The sequence below is a fragment of the Macrosteles quadrilineatus genome, unplaced genomic scaffold (genome assembly GCF_028750875.1).
Source record: "Macrosteles quadrilineatus isolate MER2022 unplaced genomic scaffold, UCM_ALF_1.0 Scaffold_9__3_contigs__length_116548681, whole genome shotgun sequence".
Lineage (NCBI taxonomy): Eukaryota > Metazoa > Arthropoda > Insecta > Hemiptera > Cicadellidae > Macrosteles > Macrosteles quadrilineatus.
In genome coordinates, this window is record NW_026542602.1 from 59,666,423 (window position 1) to 59,694,285 (window position 27,863).

Below are 27,863 nucleotides of genomic sequence, written 5' to 3' on the forward strand. Positions count from 1 at the left end.
CAATTAATTACTTTCCGGTCTACTATAGTACAGAAAACAGCTGCTTACTGTGATGTGTGGCAAACAATACTTCTTGTTTAGAAACACTACACTGTTCATACGTACTAACACGTATATTGGCTAGCGACAAAACATTTAAAAAATACAGGAAAATTACTGTTATGTATTAAATACGTTTCATAATATTGAACCTTGACCTTTTAAAGTTACAGTTCTATATGAAAGGTTAAACCGTTGTCACTCAACCATATTGTTTAGGAGAATAAATATTTTTATCTCATTAATCTCAAAATGTTATCTGAGTTTGTTAATAATAAATAAACTGCACACTATAAACATACTGATATGATTAAGAGTTCTTACGTTCGATTATTTAACCACATTACCTACAATTTTCACTTAAAAATCTTTTCTAACAGCAGAAATATCTTATAAATGTTAACATTCTCAGTTGATTGGCTTAAACTGTTTTCAGTCAGTAAAACATTTATCAATGGTAATCGGTGCTATTATCTACAGCTAATAGCTTAACAGTCTAAGAGCTAATAGTTGTGTTACTTGTCGGTGAGTAATGACTCATTATTATTACTTAACCGATTAAAAAATGTGTGTTGGTGTTTGTGTGTCTGTGTTCTTGTGCATGTATTGATGCATTGTGTAATTCAATTTTGCAATGAAACTTTTACTTATAACAAGCCTCTATTTCCTGAAAGTTCATGACCAACGACTCCAACCTCAGGGATACATATGATTCGCAGTAGCTCGGTATTTGACTTGGAAATAATCCTTTGGCTGGAAATTAAAATTTAGTTTTCTTAGTATTTTAATTGTATTATTTATGTCGGGAACTATACTCCGTTCACAGAATTTGGGCGGTTTAACGGGAAGTTCCCCCACTATTTTTTTTTAAATATATATGGCACAGCTGATTGGTGTTTTGGCAACCTCAGCTGTTTAGCTATTATTTTAAATGTAGGTTCGCGTATAGGGGATAGATTTTTTCCCCTAAAACCGAAAATATTTTGTGAATGAAGCCTTCTAGCTCCTTTTTCTTTCTCTTTCTTTCTTTTTTCCCCTTTTTTATAATTATAATATGATTTGTTGTTTGTTGTAGCTAGCTGCAACAGACGGTCCACATGAATGTTTAACCATTGACTATAGGTTTAACCATGGCCCCACTAGAAAAAAGTTTCTAGTTTTTCTAGTGGGACCTTGGTTTAACTCAGGAAAAAATAACAAACAATTCTAAAAAAAAAAAAACAAAAAAACAATCGTAACAGTTGGTGCATATTCGATATATTTAATGTTATAAGATAAAGCCAGTGCTCGTGCTCTTTCGAAAGGGTTTATCAAAACAAATATTTCCAGGAAATTTTCAAAAAGACGTTGCATTAAAGTATGCTGTTGATAGGTGACGGCATACAGTTTTCTCAAAAGTTCGCGTTCCTTGTTTCTTAATTTTATATAGATGTAAACAATGTAAATATTAATGGAGGAAAGTCAAAGTTTTAATTTCCGTCATGTTTTTGGTGACTGATGATGGTATGTAAAATATATTTGGATTATCGGTTGTACGTTCATAATTGTAATTAGGTACACAACTTTTTCCTGTAAGCAAATCGGTATCTTTCCAAATTGTTCTTATCTTACAATTACTACAACCTTCGAAACTTCCCAGGGACCAACCTGACCTGTTTTTATTTCGTTGACGAGCATTTACTGAATAGGTCGAATAGGTTCTGTAGATGAAAGTAAAAAATTCAGATGTACAGTGAAACATGTATAACCACATTTTTATAATTTTATTAGAAGCTGTACCCGTGTTGTGACCACAGTTAGAAAATGGTTAATATTATGGGAGTTTTACATTTAAGTTCTTTAGTATAGAAACCTTATGTCTCTATAGAAACGAAAGACGACGTGTATTAAAGGGAAAATCCTGGAATTTTTAGTTTTACAGAATATCGGCTATTTAACATAAGGTTCGGAAGAGTAATATCTATTCCATTTGAGAAACATAGTCATAAAATAAAAATAGACTTTTCTTCTTGTTTTCATGAAGGTAAATTATTTTTCCTCCGAAAACCCTGCCTCAAAAATCAAAAAACCTAAAAATAAAATAAACCTAGAAAACCTAAAAATCAAAAGTAGTGGACAAATTACAAAATATCACATTGGTCTTTGGTAAGTCTGGTTAGGTAGATATTCTTTTAGCAGCTTCTCAGAAACTTTTGTTCAATCATGTTTCCTTGATGGAAAGTCATCCCCATCAGTTTTACCTTATAGGGATAATCTTTTACCTTAAATATCAAATCACATAACCTCAGCCCTCAAATCACATAATGGATGGTTGGGATTACATAGATTTGCTAAATGGGTCCATTAATTACTTATCCAACAATGGTGTGTCAATTGAATGTGAAACACCCTTTCTGTAAATATTGGAATTTATTTCACGGTGATCAGGTGGACGGTTTTGCAATGCAGGAAAATATTATAAACAACAGGCATTGCTGTATTATTTATACTACATCAAACAGTTAACGTATGACCGTATCCACTTATTGGGTCCATATGTACTTATTGGTACGTCGAATCATGTTTACTTATTGGTTCAAAGGCATCCAATGAAACATCACAGACAGCGATCCAATATTTGACCGATGCAACTAGTGATGAGACTATAGTTCGGCCGCTTAGAAAACGACCTGCGCGCTAATGCTAAACCAATGCTGGAGGAGGTCGCTTTCTAAGCGGCCGAACTATAGCTATCTACTACTATCCGAGCAATGTACAGTACATTGAGCACACACACACACACACACACACATCACGATGTATTCAATAATGTAGTGTAAAAAGGTTACAACATGCTATTTATTTGTAAATTTGCCACTGTTGTTAATTCAGAAGGATGATGATATTAAACTCATTAATATTATAATTTGGTTTAAATGTATACATTTATTAGAGAAAAGTCTAAATTTTAAATTAAAACAGCTCGTTATACACAACATTTTTACACCTTGTGCACATTTATTGTGTATTCATATCTGTAACTATTTCAAGTTCTTGTTTATGGTTTGATTTTTACTCAGTCATATTTTGTACTCACTATTTTCCCGGTTAAATAATACAACCAAGTATTCTCTTCGAAGCAAAATCCATACAGTATTAATAAGTAAAATGATTTATTAAAATAAATTATTTTTTTTGTTTTAATTCAAGTATGCTTGCATTCTGAGAACACAAAAGTCGTAATTGAAAAAGGGCTCTTCTTTTGTACCAAATTACAAAACAGCTTTTTAAACGTAAAAGGATTGGAATTTAATTCAAATTCTATTTGTTCCTCTTTCCAGTGGTTCTATGTACATAAAGGTTTTGCATTTTTTTTTTAAAGTCAGCAACTGAAAGTATGGCTTTATAAATAAAGTATGGTTTTAGTTTTATCGTAGTTTTAAACATGTTTGATCTGTTGAAAGAGTCTTGTTGTTTCTGTGTAATATTAACAATATATAATATACAAATGAACGCCATTTGATTTGCTACATAATTAGTGATTGATGTAAATCCTTAAACATTAACGAGTATTGAGTATAATATTTAGATAGTCAATAATACACAATAGAAAACAAATGGATAAAATGAAACGATCGTATATCTTTATTGTCGTGAATCGAATTTGGTAATATTCTCTGGTTGGATTGGGGATTATGCCAATTTACTTGTTTTAGGCTGATCATTGGTGATTACGAACATCATAACCTACATTATTGGCTTGGGGACAAATCATTGGAGCAAAAACTAATCACTATTATAATTCCATTGAGAATTACATAATTCAAATGACCATTTTCAAACGATGCATTATATAAAAATAATAATTGTTCTCAACGCAGGTCTTTGCGTTATTAATCTATGGATCAATTTCAATTTAATACAAACCGTTATAAATAAAAAAAAAGGTTTTCACAAACAACAAAACGGTGGCTGTAAGGGTAAATTTTGAGTTTTCAAAATCGTAACGTGATATTTAATTTTGTCTTTTGTCCAGAAGATGCCTTAAGGTCGGTATAGAGTTCAGGGTCACCCTGTATAATAGTTCTAATATAATAAGTACTAAACAAACTATTAATATTATGGGTCTTATTATAAACATTAACACAACACATTTTCCGTGATACGATTTTAATATTTATATTTATAGTTTCACTATAATGTTTGTAGGAAGTGTCGAAAGACTTTGGGTAAATTTTCTCACGGAACTGTAATAGTCCAAGTTCCCGCGACATACAACAGGAGGTAAATCACTACAATGAATGAATCAGTTGTGTTATACAGTTCGTAGCGTGTGTCTGTCACTCGTCGCGCCAGAATATTATTCCCGCCAAATCTTTCATCCCTTTCTGATTCTCACAAGTGAATAGAATAAGTGATTTTGACATAACCAAAATGAAGACACAACGAGGACGTGTACGAAGCGAAGTTTGTTTGTGTTTCTTGTGCGTTTTGGTTGTTATCTGTACATGTGTGTATATTTGGAAGTTCTAACAAAGGTTATTTTTACTCTAATGACAAGAAAGAGGTTAGTGTAGTTATATGTAAACTAAGTAGTTGTTAGTGGGAATAAATTATCTTAGACAATGTTGAGACCTGGTTAGTCTGATGGTAAAAGTAAGAGGCCCCTGTCCTGAAGAGATTTGATCAAAGACTTTTAATGTAATTGTGCTGAAACCCATCCAGTAGTTCAACAAAGCCTAACTTAAGGTATTAACCCGACCATGTATACAACCAAAAATATAAAAGTATACTGGACGAGGAAAATCAATCCAGTTGTGCAGCACTTTCGTTGAACCCTATTAAATTTCATAATTTTACCACTAAGATAAAGATGAAGAGTGAGTATTATATAGTACCCATTAGAGGGTTAATATATAGAGTAATATATGATGTTATAAATAAATTGCACTATGATTTATACATTTACCTTTAATTCCTATCATATATAGCATATTAATTTTAATTCAATACAGGAAATTGGATTCAGAAAACATAATCGTGCTACTATGATAAAGTGGTGACAAGTAAAACAATTAGTATTCGTCGATTTGCTCCTAATCAAAAGAACAAATGAACCATATTAAAGGTTATTCAATTGTACAAAATAAAACTACACATATTCATTACATGGCATTTATTTCTAGCGGCTTTGCGCAATCTTTTGAAGAAAAAAATTGAAACATGCCTATGGTAATTTTCAAGGAATTTATCATTAAATGTTGGCCTTGACGAAACATTATGGTAATTTTACAGTTGAATGATTTCTGTTTGTTAAGGATAATCTTTTTCAAAATGATGTATGATATACCACAATCTCATAGGGCACTTTATCATACAATGTTTTTAAACGCAGCACATAACTTCTTTTTAAATTCACACAAACGTTACAGAGCCGAATCATTACTAGCAATACTACATGTAAAAACGTGACAAAACATTTGTAAACAGGTCTCAGAAATCGTTGTTACTCATGGTCTCATGGACACGAGCGATATTAGCCTGTTTTTTCCACTGTGTGAACATACTTCGTGGCGGAACATACAATATGATTAGTGTTGACAGGGTCGGGAAGTCACGAGTAACTCACAGATTTCACTTTTCCTCCTAAAACTGATCTGTTGACATTTTTGCAAACAGATAAATATTTTTTTTTATATAATGGAATTGTTATGACTTTGACTTGTGATATAGTCAATGCGATTATACATATGAAAAAATCGAATAAAAATTCGATGGACATGTTTTCACCTTTCCTGTATCCGTAGATTTGCTCGTGTTTTTAAAATTCCCATATAGGGAATATTTTATATTGGCTTAGCTATAATTACATGGAGTTCATTGTTGGCGTCACTGTAAACATAGGTATAGTATCGTCACAGTTAGAAAATGTATTTTAAATAGGAAACTTGTCTTTTATTGATAGTTTTAAATGATTCATGTATGGTGTATACCTACAATAAAAAAAAGATAAAATGTAAACTAGCGGTTACCCGTGCTTCACAACGGAAAGAGGACGCGGAAGAGAATATTGTGGTTCTTTAGATATGTTGTAAGAAAAAGTCAAACATCCATAGTTCATTTTGGAATCGAAACCTAATTTAACCACTTAGTTTGATACAATTCTCTTTCATGTAGTTTGAGTTAGGGATTCAAATGTAATGGTCAACCTAGTACGGGGTAGTGCTGTTTAAGAATACTCCAAATATATGGTTAAATAAAAATTACTCTTTCTAGTGTACACACTAATTGCCTATTTAATTTTAAGTCAGTAAATTCAAAAGAATCTAATAACATAAGATCAATCCGGAATCAATTCTGTAAACTCCCGTCCAGGAAAACAGGACATAGTTATAATAAATACTCTGTAACTTGTACAGAGTTCCGGGGGAATTAATACTTTAATAATTGTAATACTTAATCATCAAATGGCGACCATACGAATGTAGGTGTTTTAAGCGAAGTATGAATGGAGATGAGTGTGGGATCAGTGGTGCGATCTTGTAGTCTTGTCAGTGACTAAGATTAGATCATCGGCTAATAGAATACGTTCTCCTCAGAGAGCAACTGTACTCTCTAGTTCTCCTATAGTAAATTTACTTTAAAATGTCAAACTCTTACCTACAATTCTGTACCTTTTCGAACCGGAACGAGAGTCATCCTGATGTAATACACTACAACTCGTAAACCAAGTTCCGGGCGGATCCGCAGATCGGTTAGCGGAAGATAAACATTTCATTACTTGTAAATGTCCTTGGCCGTGACTGGGTGTCACGAACAATATTATACAACGATCCTTCAGTAAGGATACAGAGTCCTTGACGAGAGGACCAGCACCTCAGGACACGCAGGGTTAGTGACTTGGTTCGTTTAGAAGTAAGGGATATCTTAACAATAATATTAGACACTAATCGCTTCATATGCTTAATTCGATACATTCCAATAAGTGGTTTTGCATCACTAATCGTCGTATTGGGAGTGTAGCGATTGATGCTTGGTCGTGTTGATGTGAATTGAGAGGTTTAAAGATAAGACTTAAAAATGTGTAAATAAATAAATATTGACCATATAAGTATAAGTTAGGCCTACCATTAATATTTTTAAAAACTCTTTAGCTTAAAAGCAGGCTTAATTCATAAGTAGCCTCGTTTTGAAAACTACTATTCACCTTAACTGTATTTTTTGATGTGAATTGAAGTGATAAGCTGGTATTGACATGAATCGTTAAGTTCAATTTTGTATCGCGTTGATGCAAACTGTATATTGATTCTTGATCGTATTGATGCAAATCTGTATAGCAGTATGGACTCTGAATTGGATTGATTCCTGATCATATTGATGTAAGCTCTAGATAGATTTTCATTATTGTTTTGAGGTAAACTATGTAAAGCTTGACGATTGATTGTATTGATGTGAAATTTAGAGGTTGATTCGTGATCGTATCGATTCATGTATCTTATGTGATCTTACCATGTAAACTTTACATTTCATACGTGTAAATACATGTATTATGGGGATTGATTTGGGATCATATTGAGGTGAGTAGTAGGTGTTAATTTAAGACGTATTGGAACTAATTGTGGATTGTAGATTTTGATTTGTCATAGTATTTAAGTAAATGTTACAGATTAGTGCGTGCTTATATTTATGGCAATTGTACATATTGATGTACATTGCAATTTTAAATTTTATTTATATGCGATTGTGTAAACTTGGACGTACTGATTAAAATGCAGAGTGTGATCTGTGTTAACCGAAATAAATTCAGTATTTAAAAACAACACACCATTGCTGAACAACATAACTACAATCAACATTCCTTACGAAAGCACTGCACACTTCGGTCTAAGGTAGTTTGTACATAGTTCATTATAATCTTAAATGTTTAATTGCTTGATATTTGATTTGAGCTACAATGACGAAAATAATCAATGATCAATAGCTTTGTAGTTATTATAAGTTTAGAATATATTTCTGATTTGTCTTCGCCTAAGCTTCGTCTAGCAAGTATAACCAAGAAACTTGCAAAACTGGTAAAACAATATAGCAAGGGAAATTGTTGAATTCATTTATAATATTTAAATGCGATTTTAAAGCAATTAATTATTACTAAGGAATAGTTATAACTTTTTTTACTGAATAAGAAAAACCCACTGAAAACGTGACATCTCTTAAAAATTTACTGAACCGTTCCTAGAAGCGAAAGTATCTTGAATTTGTCAAGTGGTTCTCAAACCTCTTGATTATGATTAAAAGTCAAGAATGAACAGGCAAGTCAAGTAACCTGGGGTTACTGCGTAAAAATAATTAATGCAATTATGCCTACAGTGTGTAAAATAGCAACAGACAGAATACGAAATCAGTTTCATAATAAGGCTTATAGAGATATATCCATGTGTTTTCTCATTGACTTTGAGTTTGGATGTTGACTAAAAACTGTTTCTTTAATGGTTTCTAAAGTGATCGGTACGAAAATTTAATGTCCATTTTTTTGCCATTAGATGACGTCATTATTACATCCAAATAAATAATAAATTTTATAAAAAGTTGCAAAAGTTTAATCGTTTCAAGTGTGATAGTTGCCACAAAAGTAGTTGTAGTTAAAAAAAATCGTATAAACAACCAGATTTTCTGTTGAACGGTATGACGGCCACTTAAAGTAAAATTAGGTTTTGGATTATTCTGTTAATCTTCTAAATAATTCTCATTGAAATTCAAAAGAGTAAACAATGATTGGTGTATAGTAATTTTTAGTAACTAAGATAAATTTAAGTTCCCTTGTATGCATTTTATTGTAGTTTATTTGTTATATCGTCGTATTCTAAACTTAAACTAACTAATTAGTTTTTTTCTACTAAAGAGGTTTTAAAATTTACTAAATCCTCTACCTATCACGTGGTCACTGCTTTAGAGTCATACAATTCAAATTGTATAAGCTTGTATTCTAATATTTGTGGCATTCCACTTTTATTAAATGTTTCGCATAAGCCCTCAAGCTTAACATATCAAAACATGTTTTAACTAGGAAATATTGTGTTCCTGGTGTTGCCCTATTAATGAACTAATTTGATATGTTTTAGTTTCCTTCCTACCAAATAGTTTATAGGGTTAAACTGCATTCCCTGAATTACATTTGTGATAAATAAGACATTCCACTGGCCTGGACACTGAAAAAGACAGGATCAAATCCCAAAACGTCATAGTGATAGTTCAGCCAACAGTTTAATTATCAAACAAATATAACGAAACTCAAAAAATTTATGCTTTACAAAGTTGTAGTTTTATAATGAGTTTGTCGTTAACAGAAGTTAAGTAGGGGAGTGAAGGAGGAAGGCCGCTGACTCAGACTACTTAACATCCCCCTTTTACCCCCTAATTTCCCCTCCCCTACAACAACCCCTTAATGAAGGGCACCGTCTCAGAGCCTCACTTTACTCCTGATTGAATTTGGAGTGAGTAATTATAATACTAAGCCGTAACTTTTGGTTCCAACAGCGAAGAGCTTTAGTTTTGACCTCAGGTGTCATAAGTATGACACCTAGTCATAATAGTATGACTACTTGTACGATGTTCTCTAAGAGAAATTTTATGTAAACTTAGAGACAACCCAGAGACTTTTTTGGTTAGTTTAATTTACTCGTTGAGAGTTTGTACACTAACACAGGGGCTTTACAATACTTTCATCACGTAATTATTAACACCTTTTAACACTGAAAGAATACGTTTATCGTTGTATTCTAAAGCCCCGGTGTTAATGTACACACTCTCAACGAGTAGTGCTCCGACAGCACAAGGCATCAAGGGTACGAATTCACAGCCCAAACGTGTTAACATATCACATTTTTTTAAATTCCAAAATACAGATCAATTCCCCCCAAAAACAAACAGCTATTTTAATTTTTTTTACTATAAAAAGTTTAAAAAATACAAATAAAAAAATATAATTTTAAATAGCTAGTGATTATTTCCTTATTTTCCCACACCCGAATACCAATTTTGGTGAGAATCGCATTACCCATTCTCCCTGTGAATTGGTACCAAAGATGAAAAATTTACTACTTTCAAGCTCCATATCTCGCTTAGTGAAAATAAAAAAAGTTTTCCTTATATATTTGTATCTCAAATTATATTATTACAATTGAACAATAACAAAAAATAAGACATAAATTTTTTTACCAAACTCCCTTAACATCAACGAGAACATTTTTTGTGTTTAAATCATCTGTGCAACAATTAATTACGATAAATCCAATTGTTATTTACCGATTGTCCAATATGGTCCAGCATCAGTTGTCTAACGACAGCCGAGGCACCCGTTTCTTATCGCCACATCACATTAGCACAAGTTGAATCATTGATTGAACTAAGATAGACGTTGACGTGCGTCAGCTGATATCGTACTGTTGAACCCTCGTGTACCGTGCCTAGTGAAGGCATACAGTGAGTTTTAGTTTATTTTTAAATATAAAATTACTTATTTTAAGATTGTTTACTTAAGATCATGTTGTATTTACGTTTAATTTATTTTAAGATGCCATTTTTTCTGTGTGTACTGTAATTTTTAATATTTTTTGTTTGCATTTAGTTTGTTATACATCCAAACAACTGGTAATTTTTGGTAGACTCATTCTAATCTGGCCTCATCGGAACTTATAAATCAAATACTGTAAAAACAAAAGAATATCAGGCTTAAGAGTAGTATGCCACATAGTTTAGTTTAGAGAAAAATCTTAAGTTTTCATTTCCCGCATGATCGAAGCCGGTTAGCATTAGGTCTTAGTTAAAGTGGCCATTTATTAGCTGTCTTTTTATAAGTGGTTAAGAGAAGGTCTTTTTAAATGAGGCCGGTATTTTTGTATGTGCTTTGGCATGTTTTGACGTCTTATATAAGGGGACAGACAAAACACTGGTATTGTGTCAATCTTTCGTAAGATAGATTTGTAGTCCTAAACTAGTCTTAAAGCGATGTTTGATTGTTTTGACGATGGTTTATTTTGGTAGAGGAATGGCTTAGGCCCCAAAGTTACCACTGTTTTTGAACCCGTCAGAAAACATTGTGCTGCATAATATCCCGATTATATAACCACGTGGTTCGATTTTAACAATCCATAGCTTAGAGATTACTATTTCGTTATATATGTTAGATTCATTTATGATATTTAAAATCCACGGTTCTTTATACATCTGTGTGGCCCATCTTAACAGAATAAATTAAAACCTGTCACACCTAACAATGTTTATATAATAAGTTTAAAAACCTATCCTAGTTATTGACGACATGTTTCCTCGTTCAGTAGTAATACTTATTCAAAACATTTTCACTACCAAGATCTCTGGAAGTATTGGGAAAGAGTTAAGTTTAAGAGGATGTTGGCTGTCTCAGTTTATGGAAGTAGTAAACCAACGTGAACGGCGTCGGCCTCTTAAGAGGCGATTCACTCTGAAATTACTCAGCATCTTGCCTCGGGTCGATTGCACTTTGCGTTTAACGGGGTTTAAAAATTACTCGCCCGAGAATCGAAATTATGGACAAAAATATTTTTAGATGTAAAAACAAGCTATTTCCGATCCATGTAGTACGTCTACTTCAGAATAGAAAGTCAATGCTGTTACCTAAACTGTTGCTGTTGATTAGTGAACCATGATCATTAAAATTAAACTGAGTGATATTGTTCCATTATGATTTAGTTTTAATCACTAAATCGAATTTAATTAAAAGTAACTGTATAACACTAAATACAATAGTATTAGATCAGTTAAGGTACATATAGGTTTAATTTGTTTTTAAAATACAAAGTACAAGTTTGAAAATTGTAACAACACGTGTGGAAAATAATATTAGTTTGCTGATGTTTTGAACTTCATTTTATCAAAACAGTGTCAGTGTCAAAGCAAATCGGAGTTCAGTGAGAAAATTTGTGTTGTATGACTTTTTAAATGATTTCTTCTTTTTAAACTACATAGCGTGACCTCTTGGCACATTTATTCCTTCATGAGATTGATTGATATTGACATTAACTATACATATTAATACAAATGCCAATGCAGTTTCATCTATGTATTGTGATTAGAAAATATGGCAATAAAATACAATTTTCTTTAAGTACAAAACATCTATCGGATTTTAATTGATTTGAAAATTAGTTGATAAAATAGCACATAGAAAACATAAAAACTCAATCTTATACAAAAAACCATAAAATCTTGTCACCTGATACAAAATGCTGATACGCAGGATACATATATGCAGGATCTTTTTGTTGTATACAACATTATATTAAATGTCATATGAAATCAGACTGGGAGATTGGGCCTCATAAAATCAAATATATTAAATTGCCAGAGTGTATGCTGCACCGCTGCACCATCTGTGACTTGTTATGGTGGCGCTGTATCAGTTAATTAATTCTAGCTTCAACATACTGAATGTAATGAAACAAATTTGAATATTTTAGATTGGACGCAATATTATAGGTTCCATTAAATACTGAAGTAAGGTGTCTTCTTAATAATTCTATTTACACTAAAACCTCAAAAATGTAAATTTCTAAAAAAAAATATATAAAACAAACAAATTGTTGATAGTATTACAAAAACTATCAACATTATACAATGTATAAAGGTTATGTATGAGTTGTAAGTAACCCACGTTATCCCCAGGTGACCCAGAATAACCGGATCGAAACTAATATCATGTACACTTATTTGTAATCAATGTAAGTTTTTCGATCTTGGCATGAAGTGGGCCGCTACCATCTAAATTTTCCCTTAGCAACATATTGGTGAGGCAAATATGAAAAAGTCAAGGTATATAATTATTGTAATAAACAAAAGAGAATCAATTAACTTATTTCGAGAGGATAAAACCCTAATCCTACCTGTGGCCCACCAATCCTGCACAATAAGCTACCGATGACGTCACTGGACCTACATAACAGTTCCCAACCTAGCAGAAACTAACCTAACCTAACACTGCCTAACCTAACCTAACCTCATTCACAACACTTTAATTTGCATCGGGGAAATTTCGATATTGGTGGCAATATTCTTAAAAAGACCCACATAGAAAGCTACCTACTTACGTAGTTATTACGTCGAATACACATAATCATCATAATTTGTTTTCCCAGGGTGAGGGCAGACAGCCAGGAAAGGACGATGGTGGGAGTTGAGACTGTGGCTGCTGTAATTGGCGGGAAACATCCTTCCCTGCTAGAACAAGTGGCGCGTAAGAAGTCTTTGATATCCCAGGTATGAAAAACTTGAACCAAAAATCTTCATAGTTAAAACAACATAAAAATGCGGTTCACTACTGTCTTAAAAATCCCAAGGCCCTTAATATTTTAAGTAGTTACAATATTGTGCAGCAGTGTGTTGTTGTTTAAAAATTAGCATTGACGATTCCTAGATGTTGTGCTTTGTTGTTAGTTAAACATTCTCGAGTCGTTAGATTATCTGACTATGGTCTATCCTCAGAACAAGCAGGAATTCAACTGGACAGCAGAATTGAAACGGTAGAACTGTAGCTTGCTCTGAAGACGCTGGTCAGCTTTGACAGCAAAGTTTACAATGTTTTACTATTACATTCATAAATGAAATATTCTTGTCCGGTCTATATTTTCCCTGCTTAGAAGTGGGAGGGATCAATATTTGAATTCAAATGTCCATTTCAACTAGCGATTTCATTTCGAAAGAGTTCAAACATTATGCTGCCTTGATATATCGGATTAGAACTGTTGACAATTATTTTCCTTCTACAATGAAGACTAGGAGCAACCAAAGAGCACATTCTCTTGGTTAGCTTGACTCCACAACATTTACAATCTACAGTGATACTAAGCACCCTTTTCTTCTGCAGCTCCTGATGAACGGTTCCATCGTCCTGCTAGTGACGGGTGTCGGGATGCCTGTCGGATTCTCTGCCATTCTTCTCCCTCAGCTCCAGAGTGTCGACTCTTCTTTATCCACAGACGACGATCAAGCATCTTGGATCGGTATGTAGTGTACAAGCTCTAAAACCTCATTAGGTAAAAATTTCAAATACAAGTATCGTAGGTGAAATACATATGCTGTTGCACTACGTAAAAAATCCCTTTCGTCTGAATTAGATTTTTACTTAAGTAGGCTTAACTTTTAGAAGTAAATATTAATTGAAATTGCAACAAAAATAAGCTTCCCCTCCGTTACCTGATTAAATTTGTTTATTTACATTCCAATCATGTTAATACGCAACGACGTATGAGACGTATGCACCTATGCATACTTATCAGACCCCACTGTTGATTAAAACCAAAGTACACGTCAAGCTTTCAGTCCACCTTCTCAGGAAAAATACATATCTCGTAAGGAATCATTCATTACTTAATCTCTCCAATATTACATAGTTTGAACTGAATTAAGCATTAATCTGGCTACAATTGCAGTGTTTGTGTAAAATGAAGTGGATGGTCGGCCAAGAAAAGGAAAAGGTCGGGAATTCCGCTGGGTATATATACTCTATATGATGTAACCTGTCTCCTAACCCCTTCATCTACCTGGGAACTCACTAATGGGTTTGGGCGCGTCTCAGGTAGAAGGATGGTAGTAGAATGGTCAAGAAACAGGTCCCATCATACATACTATATCTATAATGTTGCGTCACGTGGATCATCTGTTCTTTGATATTGCGTGAATTTTTCAAAAGCCCAACAATGATGAAAGCTAGTCTAGCTGAAAGAGTCCTTACCTTCAAACAGTGATAAATAATTATTAACTTGAGTCAAAATCAAGCCAGAGAATTGTCCCTGAATTGGATATCCATCTACACTTAATTAATACATGATTTCCGACAGCTAGTGTTCACTCCATCATGACGCCGGTGGGAGCAGTGATGGCTGGTTCCTGGATGGATCGCTACGGACGACGCAGAGTGCTGCAAGCGGCGACTCTCCCTTTGGTCTTAGGGTGGCTTCTCATCAGTCTGTCCGCCTCCCACCCTCCGCTCCTGGTGGGGAGGATGATGGCGGGGTTCGCCGTGGGGATGGTACCCGCCACCGCCCAGGTATGAGAAGTAAACCCCCACATGTACATGAGTTATTCTATTATACATTATACCAGCGAATTGTATACACTTAAATGTTTATTCAGCATAAAAGAAGTTTGCAGACCAAGTCGGCACAACAATAGTTGGAAGTTTGTACGAGCGCAAACATGTTACCGGGCTTTTAACCGTATTATGCAAATTACATTTTCTCCAAAGCAGCTTTAACTGTTCGTTCTCTCTTATATTCTTCACTTAATATTTTGATAATGTTGGGTTAAAATGTACTTCATCTGATTTTAAATACCTTAATAATTAATTAAACTGCTCGGTTTCATAGTATTATTGGTAAAAAATATATGTATTTTAATCGGTAGTTTTATATGTAATTATAGAATAATGTTACAGTGCTTCATAAACGTATGTAATCTCTTTATGTATTTTTAGTCAATTTTGTGTTTGTAAAATTTTAGAATTTTCCATAAACTTTTTTTTTTTTATAAATTAGTCATCAATGCTATAATTGGTGTGATGTAGAAAATGGTGTAAAATTAATAAAAACTATATTGATCTTACATGCTTCAAATTTATTGCTGTAAGCAAAAATAAAACGATCGATGTTTAAGATTTTAAATGTGAAACTAAGTAAATATTTTATAGTACCCGGGTTACACTTTTAGTTACGGCTGAAAACATGATACTTCACTATCGACCATAAAAACCAATGGAAATACAGATTTCACAGTCATTGTTCATTGTAAATTCGCAACAACAAACAAGAAACCACCCTAAATGTACTAAAAGAACAAACGTAGAATCAAATATTTGGTACAATACTTACTGTACAATTCTTTTTGTCTATACATTAAAATCTTTCCTCAATAGTTTTGGGTTAACTGATTCTTGAAAACAGAGATAGCTTGACTTTAAACTTAGGAACTTAGAGACTTAGAAGTTATACATTATCTTGCGTGATAATTTACGTAGTTCGTTACTATTGTAGCACTGTCAGATGTCACACTACCAAAATATAAGGTACTCCTCCATGTGGGAGTCGTCAGCTACATTGAAGACACAACTCGTAATGGAATCGTACACGAACATTTAACATAATAATACGATTTCGACCGGGAAGGCCTACTACGCACGACATCTCGTCACGACTCAAGTGAAGACATTAGAATGTCCGTGTAGTCAGTAGCAAATACGATAGTGGCGTAAAATAGCATGATTGAACAGGCAATGGAAACTGTGGGATTAGTCAATATTTGTCTTGTGTTGTACAGTTAAAGAGATGTGTAATACTACAGCACAGGGCTGTTTTCAATATGGGACGAAATAAAGGAAAAAGATGATAAAAACGTCTCAAAATGCTCAGTTTCCTAAGCTCATACCAGAATTATTCAATTTGCGCAAAAGGTGGATAATGTGATATACTATAAGGGTGTCGAATTTAGGTTTTTGAGGGCCAGCGTTTAATTGATAAAAATTCAGTTACCTTTTGCATACGCTACGGCATTCCATTTCAGTACAAGCTGCAATCCTACTTAATGTAAACTATATTATCATATGCTATATCAAATTTGGCTGAAATTGATCCCAATGGATGAGATATCTACTTCAACGTCTAAAAGTAAGTGGTAGAAGTCAGCCTTTACTATTTTAAATACAACATATACTGTTTATTTATTGATTCATCAATGTCTCATTGTTATGCAGGTATTAATTGGTGAGATCTCAGAGCCCAGACTCCGCGGTGTGTTCGGAAGTTCTCCCGGGATTGCCTACGCTCTGGGCATCCTCGTCGTGTATGCCCTGGGCAGTGTATTGCCTTGGCGTATAGTGGCAGTCCTGGGCATAGTGTTGCCCGCCACGGGGTGTCTTCTGTTGGTAGCCATGCCCGAGAGTCCAGTATGGCTGGTCCATCAAGGACGGACTGACGACGCTAGAAAAGCTCTGATGTGGCTGCGGGGGGAAGACAACAACAAGGTTAGAGGGTGAAGTCACAGTACAAGTATATCAATAGTGTCGGAAGTTGATTTCTGGTTACCGATAGACTGTTTTAGACATTTTCCATCAGGATAGGTGAACAAATTTTCAGAATTTTCAGAAAAACAGGGTTCACAGTATGCCAATCATCAAAGATCTTTTACCCAAACATTTTTTCAAGAAATGCTCTTAAACATTCCAGTACTACTTCCTAAATAACAGACTGTACATAAAAAAATTTAAACTCGACTCTTCCAGGTTAACCACGAACTACATTCCCTCCTTGTACATCTCAAGGCTGAGGAAGACCGTTTGTCTCAAGAGGCTCAGTCCGAGGCCTCGTGTACACTGTTGCCTAATTGCCTCACTTGCCTTGCGAGACCCGAGGTCGCAAAACCCTTCGCAATCATCCTGGTGTTCTGCCTCCTCCAGATCCTCTCCGGATCCTACATTGTCATCTTCTACGGCGTCGACATCGTCAGCAGCGCAGTAGGAGCGTCAGACTCGGACCTGCAGAGTCTCACAGTGGCTGTTGTCACAGCTGCGATCAGGTAGTGTGAATGATCGTGTCATTTTATGACTGTGTTGTAGACATTTGTTTTAGTTAGGTGATTTTAAATTATTAATAAGTAAAGGTGTTAAAACCTAAGGCTGTGTAGGGTTTGAACATAGTTTCAAATAAGCGGCATGGATGAATCAAATCAAGCTCGGTGAAGTCACAATTTTCACCCCTACATCTAGCTTTAGGGCACTCCACCAGCCATGAAGCGAAGAATCTTCCTAGCTTATGTACAACAGTTTCGTTTATGCCTATTACAACACGTATCACAGTGCTACTAGAGAACCCGTGCGGCTCAATGAGCCGCATAGTATGAAACACGACGCCGAGGAAAACGTTATGCTTAAATTCGAGTAATTCTAGTTACAGCTTAGAGTTGTTTAAACACATGTTAGAAACTAATTTTAAATATCTCTATTTGTGTCGTCAAGATTCACCTACATTATTTCTGCTCTCAGTTTTAACTGATAACTTCTAATGAATGCTAATCGATCTGCTTCAATTCGAGCAAACATGTTGCAACAAAGTTTTTCCAGCGTTGAGAATTGAAGAAAACTGTTGCCTAGGCATCCCCCTAATCAAACTAATTTTCTCCGTAGAGAATCCTGAAAAGTAGAGTTATCAGCCATTTAATGTGCTCAATTTTTTAACCACAAACTCTGGGTTATCAACCGGAAAGCCATAATCTGCTTTGAATAGGCTAAAGCAGCAACACCATTGATAGTTTGTTAACGTGTTGTGTGTTAGTCACAGTATATGCCCCGCATCAGAACGTTCTCACGTTGTTCAGTGGGGTTTCTATTAATACCTGTCCCAAAGTTTTGAAAGTATGGATTCATTTTTCGAAATAGGTTGGATAACTCTTGTAGCTATAAGATTTGGATAGCAATTTTCATTTTCTCTTTTTGAACAGCGTATAGTATTTGCCTCTTCTGAATCATAAAAATAAACTTGACTGTAACTACTCAATCGTTGAATACATGAACACTAATTCCTTCACTTATGTCTAATAATGCCAATAAATTCAGTAAAAAAACTCTGTATCAGTTTGTCCGAGGAACTGGCAACATAACCTAGAAGTAAACAATCCATTTGTGTTTTTCCTCAATTAAAGTAGAGCGAGTAATAAAAAAGTTTACAATAAAAACATAAGGTCCGCCAAGATGTGGTATAATCTTACTACTTGAACTTATCAACTCAAGGCATTATTATGGTTTCTACTAAATGTTTTGAAATATCTCGATCTGTCATTGTCATAAGTAAAAGTTTCTTGCATACATTCACTTGATCTGACATTAGGCAAGTTTATTTTACCACCGTGACAACACTATGTGCTTCGTATACCTATTTTTTTACTTCCAAAGTAAGTAGCATAGCAGAACTGGCAAATATTATTCATCTCGCCAAGTGAATGTGTATCTGTTAGACCAGGCCTCCCTTTCTCTACTCTCCTTGTACACATAAGATACCTTATTATCTCCTCCCCCCGTTTTAAAAATTTCTTCTTTGAACCTCAGACATTTTCCGTTCTTCCAACAAAACTGATTAACTGTTTAACTTGGAAAACCTACTGAATACTAAAACATTAATATTTACTCCCAAAAAACTAATGAGTTTCTTTTTATAAACAGCTGTTTTTTGTTTTTAAATTTGTTCTGCGTATTTCTTATGGGGATAACCCGACCTTTGAGAGGGTCTCACGCCCTTAAGAGTAAGAATTTTTAAATTCTAAAACCTTATTGCAAAACTACATATTGAGACGAATCTTTTGACACCTTAAACGTTGAAATTGGTCCACAAATAACGGAGGAGTTGCGTTAACAAAATACGGCTTCACGTATTATATATATAGATAGATTCTAAAACCTTATTGCAAAACTACATATTGAGACGAATCTTTTGACACCTTAAACGTTGAAATTGGTCCACAAATAACGGAGGAGTTGCGTTAACAAAATACGGCTTCACGTATTATGTATATAGATAGATAGATAGATAGATATACAATATGTTGAGGTAAATGAATATGATATGATATAACACTTCACTACAAATGTTAGAACAACATATACTCTAAACAGCAAATAATTCGAAGGTTGACCATGAGGGGTTTCAACGATTATATCAAGATATTTATTTTTTTAGGGATAGCCCTAGAACTGGATAGTCCACGAGTGTGATAGTTACTAATTTTATTAATGAAATCAAGTATTTTATCTCATATTACTTCTAAGAATGTTTTAAGAAAGTCCTGTTGCAGGTTCGTCGTTTCAATACTAACAACGGTCAGTCTGCTAAGGCTTGGTAGGCGAAAGATCGGCATCATCTCGGGTTTGGGCACTTCTGTCGCCTGCTTCCTTCTCGTCGGCTACCTGCAACTCAAGAGGTACGCCTTCGTCACCTTCCCGCCCAGCGGGGACGTTTGGGTCATCTCTGGACTCATAGTCTTCTATGTCGCCCTCAACACCTTCGGGATCTTCGGGCTGCCGAGTCTCATGCTTGGAGAGGTTGTAGACAATGTTAACGTTTCTTTTTGTCACTAGAAAGTTAAAAAAATGCATTGTTAAGATAAGAAAAGAGGGTTGATGATTAAGTTATACATATGGGAAAGATCTTTGGGTTCTAAACTTCGTGTAAACACACCAAGCTAGTTAGGATTAGATAAGAGTAGATTTATGCGATCCCAAAACATCTAGATGAATGCAATCATAGCTATTTAATGGACTAAAACCAGCTCTAAATATAAGTTTAAATATTTCGTTAATGGGGTGATGTATTGTTTTATTTCCCAGGTTCTCCCCTCCAGTGTGCGAGGGTTCGTATCTGGGTTCCTGGTCATGTTGATCAACCTCCTCATCTTCTCCACAGTCAAGCTGTACCCTCTGGTCGCCCGGGGGCTTGGCCCCAGTGGCGTGTTCCTCGTCTTCGGCGTGACTGCCTCCGCCATCACCCTGTACGTGTACCTCTTCCTCCCAGAGACCAAGGACCGCCCTCTCACCCAGATCGAGCAGTACTTCGCCACCGGGAAGAATTTCCTTTGGGCATCGAGAGATAGGTCGCTGATGGCGAAAAATAACGGTTTAGTATGACGAATTCTTGAATGTTGTTTCTGTGAAAAGAGAACGTCCGTGTTGAATTTAAAGAATGGGACCGAGAAGGGTTTGGTTGATCTTCAAATATTGATACATTCCATTTACATGTTTACAATTTCCATGCAACAAAGTGTGCTTGTGTAAATTTACTGGTTTTCATAATGATAACTTATTTCATTTTGAATACCAATTAGCTGCAGCTGTGAAAATTGGTTACCTCTGCTTGGATAGTATTGTTTATAATGAATTGAACTTAGCTTGCATACCAACAGAAAACCTTAACACCAGAGTATGAGTTAAAGGGTCGAAACACTGATGATTTCTTTAGATGCCCAGTTAAGTAAGTAAGGAACCCATTAAAACATCACGATCTGCAGATTACAAGTATTATTAGGAATATGTTCTTTATAACATAAGTATCTGTGATAAAATATGTTTAAGCTTAGATAATTTTTATTTTGTATAAATAAAGACTGTATAGTTTCCTTGTAGTTTATTAGTCTGATACTTTTGTAGTTCTTATAGTTACTTTAAAGCATTTTAAAAAAATATTTATTTGTTGAATATTATATAAACCTAATGAAAAAGGAGTCCACATGCCTCGTCTGGTAGTTACTAAGGGACTTGTATTGTAGGGCCGGGACGAATTCTGCATCAGCAATCTCTATGTGCTCTGTTATAATGCCTTGACCAGTTGGCCCAGAATCCACCAGTTTCAAAGTTCAATTATGTTCCTAAAACAAGTATGTCTTATGCTAAACCTAATGTTTTATTTTACTTTTACCTAGTGAAATCAGAATAGTTACAATTTTGTTTTTATAGCTTGGTAAAAGCCTTATTAATTTTACCCATACGGATATTATTATTCTTTAATCTTCCTTAATGGGATACTCAAATATTAGTAACAAATATTTCATACGAGGAATTCAAGAAAAATGTATGTTTAACACAAAACAACTGGTACATGAATGAGTGTGTCACATTTTTCTTACTCGAATAAGCTTTATGTGAATGTGATCCATCTTTTCCGCTAGAGTGACTTATAGAATTGGTAAATGTTTGTAAACCTCAGGATGAAAGCGCGGGAAACCCAGACCTTGGCGAAGTTATGGAGGGAATATATAATATTCGCTCAACATAAGTAGGTTAACACGTTGATATAGGAGATGTTTACATAACATTATTTTGAATCACTTTGCTACATTAGTGGCAGTTACTTAGACATGAGAAAATACTAGTGACCTAAACAAAATTTGTATAGCACAATAACAAAAGAAAATTAATTAAATATTTTACCTAACCCACCATGTTAAACTTCCCTATCCCAAGCGTGATGTATACAACTTCTTTACTTTTCGACCATAAAAAGTAACAAAATATACCGTAACCTGTGTAATGCAAGTGAAGGTTTGGGCCGTGTATTACATTGTATTTCCACCAAAGGTCAGCATGGATTTTGTATTATTACAACACGAGTGGAAAATATAAAGTAGTAACTAACAATGACACCAAACCCCGCTGTTATTACACAATATCTTTGTTACGAGAAATAACAACACGCTTTATACAACTTTCCTTTATGTGTAACGTTAAACATAACTTAAAACTGTAAGGGAGTCTTATGTTAATACTTCGTGTTTAATGATTATGCATTAATTATCTCTAGTCTCTAAATGTGTACAACGAAGAACCTCTTATTTCTACAATCAGACCTATCTAAAAGAAAAGTATGACCTGACCTTATCAACTATTTTACAGCAAGAACTAGTGTGTGATATTTTATATCTTAATGACGAAGTTTAAGTGAGAATCGACTTATTATATGTTAAATTAACAACATATTTGTGACATCGCTGAAATTTAGTCTGTTATACTGCGTAAGAAATTTCCTACCAAACATTGTGGTCTTTGTGTTGTGTAAGTTAATTAATCATAGTTACAACGCTGTTAGGAAAAGGTTATTTTAGCGTTTAATATTAATAATTTAATTTTCAAACAAATAAAATAACACTATCCGTGGTTAATGGAGATAACTCATATCAACAATGTATGATTTTGAAAAGAGGTGTAATAGTAAATTAACACAAATGCTGCTCAACCCATCGCATCTGTTTTGTTTTTATGTGTGTTCAAGTTCAATTTGATGTGTTACTGGCCGCTTCAAGGGCACTGAAATCTAACACATTTCACAGAGAAGGCAGGAAGATAAATTGCAATTGTGCTGGAGAGCTATGCGATCACTATGAACTTATAACGGATTTTGAATATGATAAGGCAAAAAAAGATTTATTACTTTTCGAACTGAAAGTGTAGACATATTATTTTAATATTACTACAGATGACTCAATTAATTGTTATACTCAAGTTTGGGTATAAAGTTGAATGCTAGTAGTCATTGATAACACGTAACAAGATATAAAACTGTTACTGAAATAGTGCTTTCAAATAGTGTCACAAAATTGGATTATTTTTAGTTTAGCAAGGTATAAAGATTTACACGAAGAGATCGTGTTGTCGCCAGAGACATATCCTGTTGACAAGGGTCACAATATGCGGCGGGGGTTGACAAGCTTATCCTTATCCAGGTGGGAGGGTTGGGCCTGCTCTTGAATGGTGTAAAATTAAATGGTAGGAAGTTTTACTATCTGTAATACTTAACATATCTCAGGTTAGGTTAATTTTTCAATAAAGTTTATATGAATAATGAATTGAGTTTCTTGCTTCACAGTCACTGTCTGACCTACATTTTAAATTAGTTTTTAATAATAGAAATTGCAAATGCAATAACAAAACTATTAATATAGGTGTTATTCTTTCTGGAAACGTTATCTCATTTTCAAGGTGGTTGTGATTAAGAATAAAATGTGATTAATTGTAAAATATGTGTTACTATTCGAAAGCAGTATTTGGACTCTGTTTAATTATGTGTACAGTAAAACCTCATTAATTCTGGCCTTTATTAAGATTTGTTTGCTTAAAATTAAGGCTGCGTCCCAATAAAATAAACAGTTCACAGTGCTTCAGTAGTTTATTAAACTAATTCAGAATAGCCTATCTTTATATTTTTGTAAACGGTGACCATCAAATAAAATGTGTCCTAAGGCAATTCTAAAATATCACTTAGCCAAATTGCCTTTCATTTACAGGTAAATGAAGTACATATATATACAATTGTGTTTTTAAAATAACGATTTATAATCTAAACTTACAAAAAATTCATTCTGCAGAAGACTATTCAAAATAGACGAACATTTGAAATGTGGAATGTATAAGGAGGAAGTTTTTTCATGAATACTGATTTGTAAAGATGCGGCAAGAGTACAAAATATTTTTTTGGGATTGAAAAGTGCAATAAAAAAACTTATTAAAAAATCTATGTAAATTGTATTAATTATTGAAAACACTATCAATATTTTAGTTAAATATTCATATACCGCTATTAATCCGTCCATTAATAATTTAAGAGAATATTAAACTATAAAAAAAACTATTTTGTGTTAAAAAATAGTGTTAAAAATAAACTAAACAATAAATAATTGCAGCATCTCTGGGACAAATAAAAAAAAAATTATTACAAAAACATTCATTTTTTTAATCTGTTTTAACTATAATAGAAATATTCACCGTAGAGAAATCTAAAATTGTACAATTATTGTTTAGTGGGCCCTACTTTGCATTCAAATTATGCTTTCATTCCAATTTTATTTTATATTCAAACTAAAAATAAAAATCATTGATTATTGCGTATCGTTATAATTGGTCTACCTTCCATAGAAGTAAAATTTGCTTAACCTCGTTACTTCAACTTTGCGGTTGAAGATGCACAAAGACAAAATGGATAATCAACTTTTAAAATTGTGTAGATATTATACTACGTTGATATTGTAAGCTTATCAACAAACATAATGTTAAAAAAAAGGTTGGTGGTCTGGTAAACATATTTAAAAAGCGTTTGATGTATTTGAGAAAAACAGGCCTAAAATAAAACTTTGTGTGACTCTGTGGTAAATATATTTGTTCTACTCAGTATTCTCAATGACGATCAGTGTTCAGTATGACGATCTCAATTTTAACTTGTTACAAGATGCAATGGCCAAAATGAATGGAAACTAAATAAACAACAATACTTAAGAAAATAAGTGTTCTTATATTATTTAAGGACAATACTTCTTCAGAACAGTGGGCTTGCCTACGATTTTGTGCACTAAAAGACCTTGATCTATGACACTGAGTAAGCCACAAAATCACAAGGGACATTTATCACAAGTGAGAAGGCTTAGGCTGATAAAGAGACCACAATGTCTCCGGTACATTAGACAAGGCTTAGACTAAATCATGGTCTCGCTTTGGGTAAATCCTGCATTCTGTTTTGCAGCGCTTTAAAAAAATAATCACCAAAGTATTTTCTATCAACCATATCTACTAGATAGTTTGTGTTGAATGTGTATGTTTTTAAATGTACGGATTGTGTTGTGACAATAATATTGGTAATAAAATTAAGTACCTAGGTACAAAACATATTGAGAGTGGACCAATTTTGAATAAAATAATTTTGGATTAGGTTAAATGTTATTAAATGGATGATAATATTATGAAATATTACGTGTAGTTACCTAAAGTGGTATTTGATGTACCAGTGTACAAGAAGGACGCAAATGGAAATAATGCGGATAGTTAAAATGCATTGAAAACGATTGTGAGATAGCCAGGGGATAGTGCAAAGTGAAACAGACGACAGTTAGCAAAGTGTATCCTTCTATACACTAAAGTCACGTTTGAGGTAGCGCTGAGTTACATCAAATGTTCCTATCCACTACTGTATTAGTCAATGATAGAACCATCAGACCACCTTGGTCCATGCTGATTCGTCATTGCTAAGATTTTTCTTTTCTTTAAAATAAATGACTTCTCAAAGACAAATCAGTTTTATGGAAGTTTAAAACCAATATGGTGTACTATATATTTTTAATTTGTTTATTCCTAAAAATATCCTAATTTAGGTATAACACTATGCAACCATTTGGACTATTAGGACTCCACTGCTACTCTACTAAGTTTTGGTCTTAGAAGGAAATTTGAACTGTAAATACCTGCTTGTAATGAAATATTATGCCTTTTAATTCTGACTTACTTATAAATTTAGTTATATTTGCAACAGAGGTTAAAATTGCATAGTTGCTTTAATTTAGGGTATTAAATATCCAAATTGTTAGAGTTTGAGTACAGATTGTAATTTTACTTTACAATGAGTACCTTATAAGGCTTGTAACTTGAAATGAGAAGATTATTTTCATAAATAAATGTTTATGAATAGTAAATTTATGTAACATTACAAAACCGTATTACATAAAAGTATTATGATAAAAGAGGTAGATTCTTTTAGAAAGAGATAACATCGCTTCTAGAGCATATAAACGTTCATCGGTTGGATTTTACGATCCTTATTTTACATGAAGATCCCTAAAGCGTTCTCGAGTCTTGTTTGTAAGCAAATATGATAAACGTACGTAAGTTATGATGATAAACTTTACCAGAAAGATAAATTCTATACGATAAACCAATGCAATTTCTAAAGAAGTTGAAGGATATCAGTTCTCTTTGGTGTTACTTTCCCAAACATAAACCTAAAAAAACCACCCCAATGTACTATAACCCTATGATCATTACTTCATAATTTGTCAACAAAGTTTTCAAAAGTGTGGTTACATGTTTAAAAAATGATCATGCTCAAATTATATTTTGTTAAATTATTTAATGAAAATAGTTCTATAGATGAGAAAGGACAAAATAAATATTTTTTGAATTAACTAGTTGAGTTTACCAGCAAAACTGAACCAGAGCAGATTGAGATTAAGATTTTCTCCTGTGGTTGTGACTGTGGATTACTGAGCTGGCCAATGAAACTCGCTGGCTTCAAGCCAAAGTGCGTAGCAAAACCAGGGTCAGGGGGAGAATAAGGACCAAAGGATAATTTACTACAACTTCCATTAAATGAGACCATTTATTTTAAATTTTCTTACTCAGCGATTTTCATTGTACTAAATGTTTTTCTTTTATTGTTGTGCTCAATGGAAAACCTTATACTTGTTAATACCGATGGAAGCTTCTTACTTCTATAGATAAGGTTATTTATGTCTCCGATTTCCCAAATTTTAGTCTATAACAGTATGAATAAAAGTTGTTTATTGGCAACTCTAAGAATGGTGCAGAATTATAATAGCAATTTGTGTATACCAGTATAACAAAAATATAAAAATATCAAGTGAAATCGAGCATGCATTAATTGGTAATTAAGGTTCGTGTCGGGTGATGTAGTTTCAACAAAAAAAATAAATAAAAATTATAAATCAAATAAATATAAATTCATAATAAATTAATAATTCAGGATTGTAGAGCGTAAAAATATCTTTTTCTCAAAGTGAAATCTTTTACTCAATGGTTTAATTATGTATTTAAATAGACTTAGGTAAACAGATATTAATTAAAACGGGTACTTTGAGTATCCAAAACACATTTAGTACTGGATCTAAACCATTTATAATTCCCTCTCTAAAAAGAATAAAAAAATTAAACTCAAACGCTGAAAATAACACTTAATAAAGAAAGATTTGTGATTCAAACAAAATAGTTTTGTCACAGAACAATGACACGTTTACTTACATCATCATCTCGCTGATACTAGGGTAGTTATGTCCATTAGAGCTCGGGCTCAAGTTACTCCAAGATGGACGTCTGCCAAATGTTTGTGTCGTCAAACTGGTCATGAAAGATCCTGTAATAGTAAAAGATAAAACAGCAAAAAATACTTCATTTTTCCACTTGCTGTTGATTAACGAATGAGGGACACCTGAAACTTGAAAGTAAGTGATGAGGTTAAGAAGAGGTCAATATGCTTAATTTATCTGAAAATATAATAAAACTTTGGTGGGTATGGTAATTTTTTGGAAGATTTAAATTCCAAAATTTTACCAAAATTTGAACCATATGGTACTTTGAGGTGTTAAATTCCTATTTATTTGTCTTCCTCTAGAAGTCTTTAGTTTCATTTTCATTTTAGATATAAAATCAAAATGAATAAATATACGAATTATTATATTATTGAACAACTTACATTACTTCTTTCGGGCAATGGGCTTTACGGGTTTGA

At 33.5% G+C, this 27,863-nt stretch overlaps 1 protein-coding gene across 1 annotated transcript; it reads left to right on the forward strand.

Moving 5' to 3' along the window:
- Positions 1-13,193: 13,193 nt before the first annotated feature.
- On the forward strand, positions 13,194-21,157 carry LOC129003178 (facilitated trehalose transporter Tret1-2 homolog). The gene is made up of 7 exons (XM_054431448.1): positions 13,194-13,308; positions 13,916-14,051; positions 14,889-15,097; positions 16,796-17,065; positions 17,324-17,616; positions 19,885-20,131; positions 20,417-21,157. The coding sequence occupies exons 1-7, from the start codon at positions 13,216-13,218 to the stop codon at positions 20,711-20,713; spliced, it is 1,545 nt and encodes a 514-aa protein (XP_054287423.1). The 5' UTR covers positions 13,194-13,215; the 3' UTR covers positions 20,714-21,157.
- Positions 21,158-27,863: the final 6,706 nt, after the last annotated feature.

Excerpts from the sequence above, each read along its gene's own strand:
- LOC129003178 (XM_054431448.1), top strand. The coding sequence starts at position 13,216 with ATGGTGGGAGTTGAGACTGTGGCTGCTGTAATTGGCGGGAAACATCCT. Across the intron at positions 13,309-13,915 it reads AGAAGTCTTTGATATCCCAG|CTCCTGATGAACGGTTCCAT; the intron begins GTATGAAAAACT and ends TTTCTTCTGCAG. Across the intron at positions 17,617-19,884 it reads GTTGTCACAGCTGCGATCAG|GTTCGTCGTTTCAATACTAA; the intron begins GTAGTGTGAATG and ends GTCCTGTTGCAG.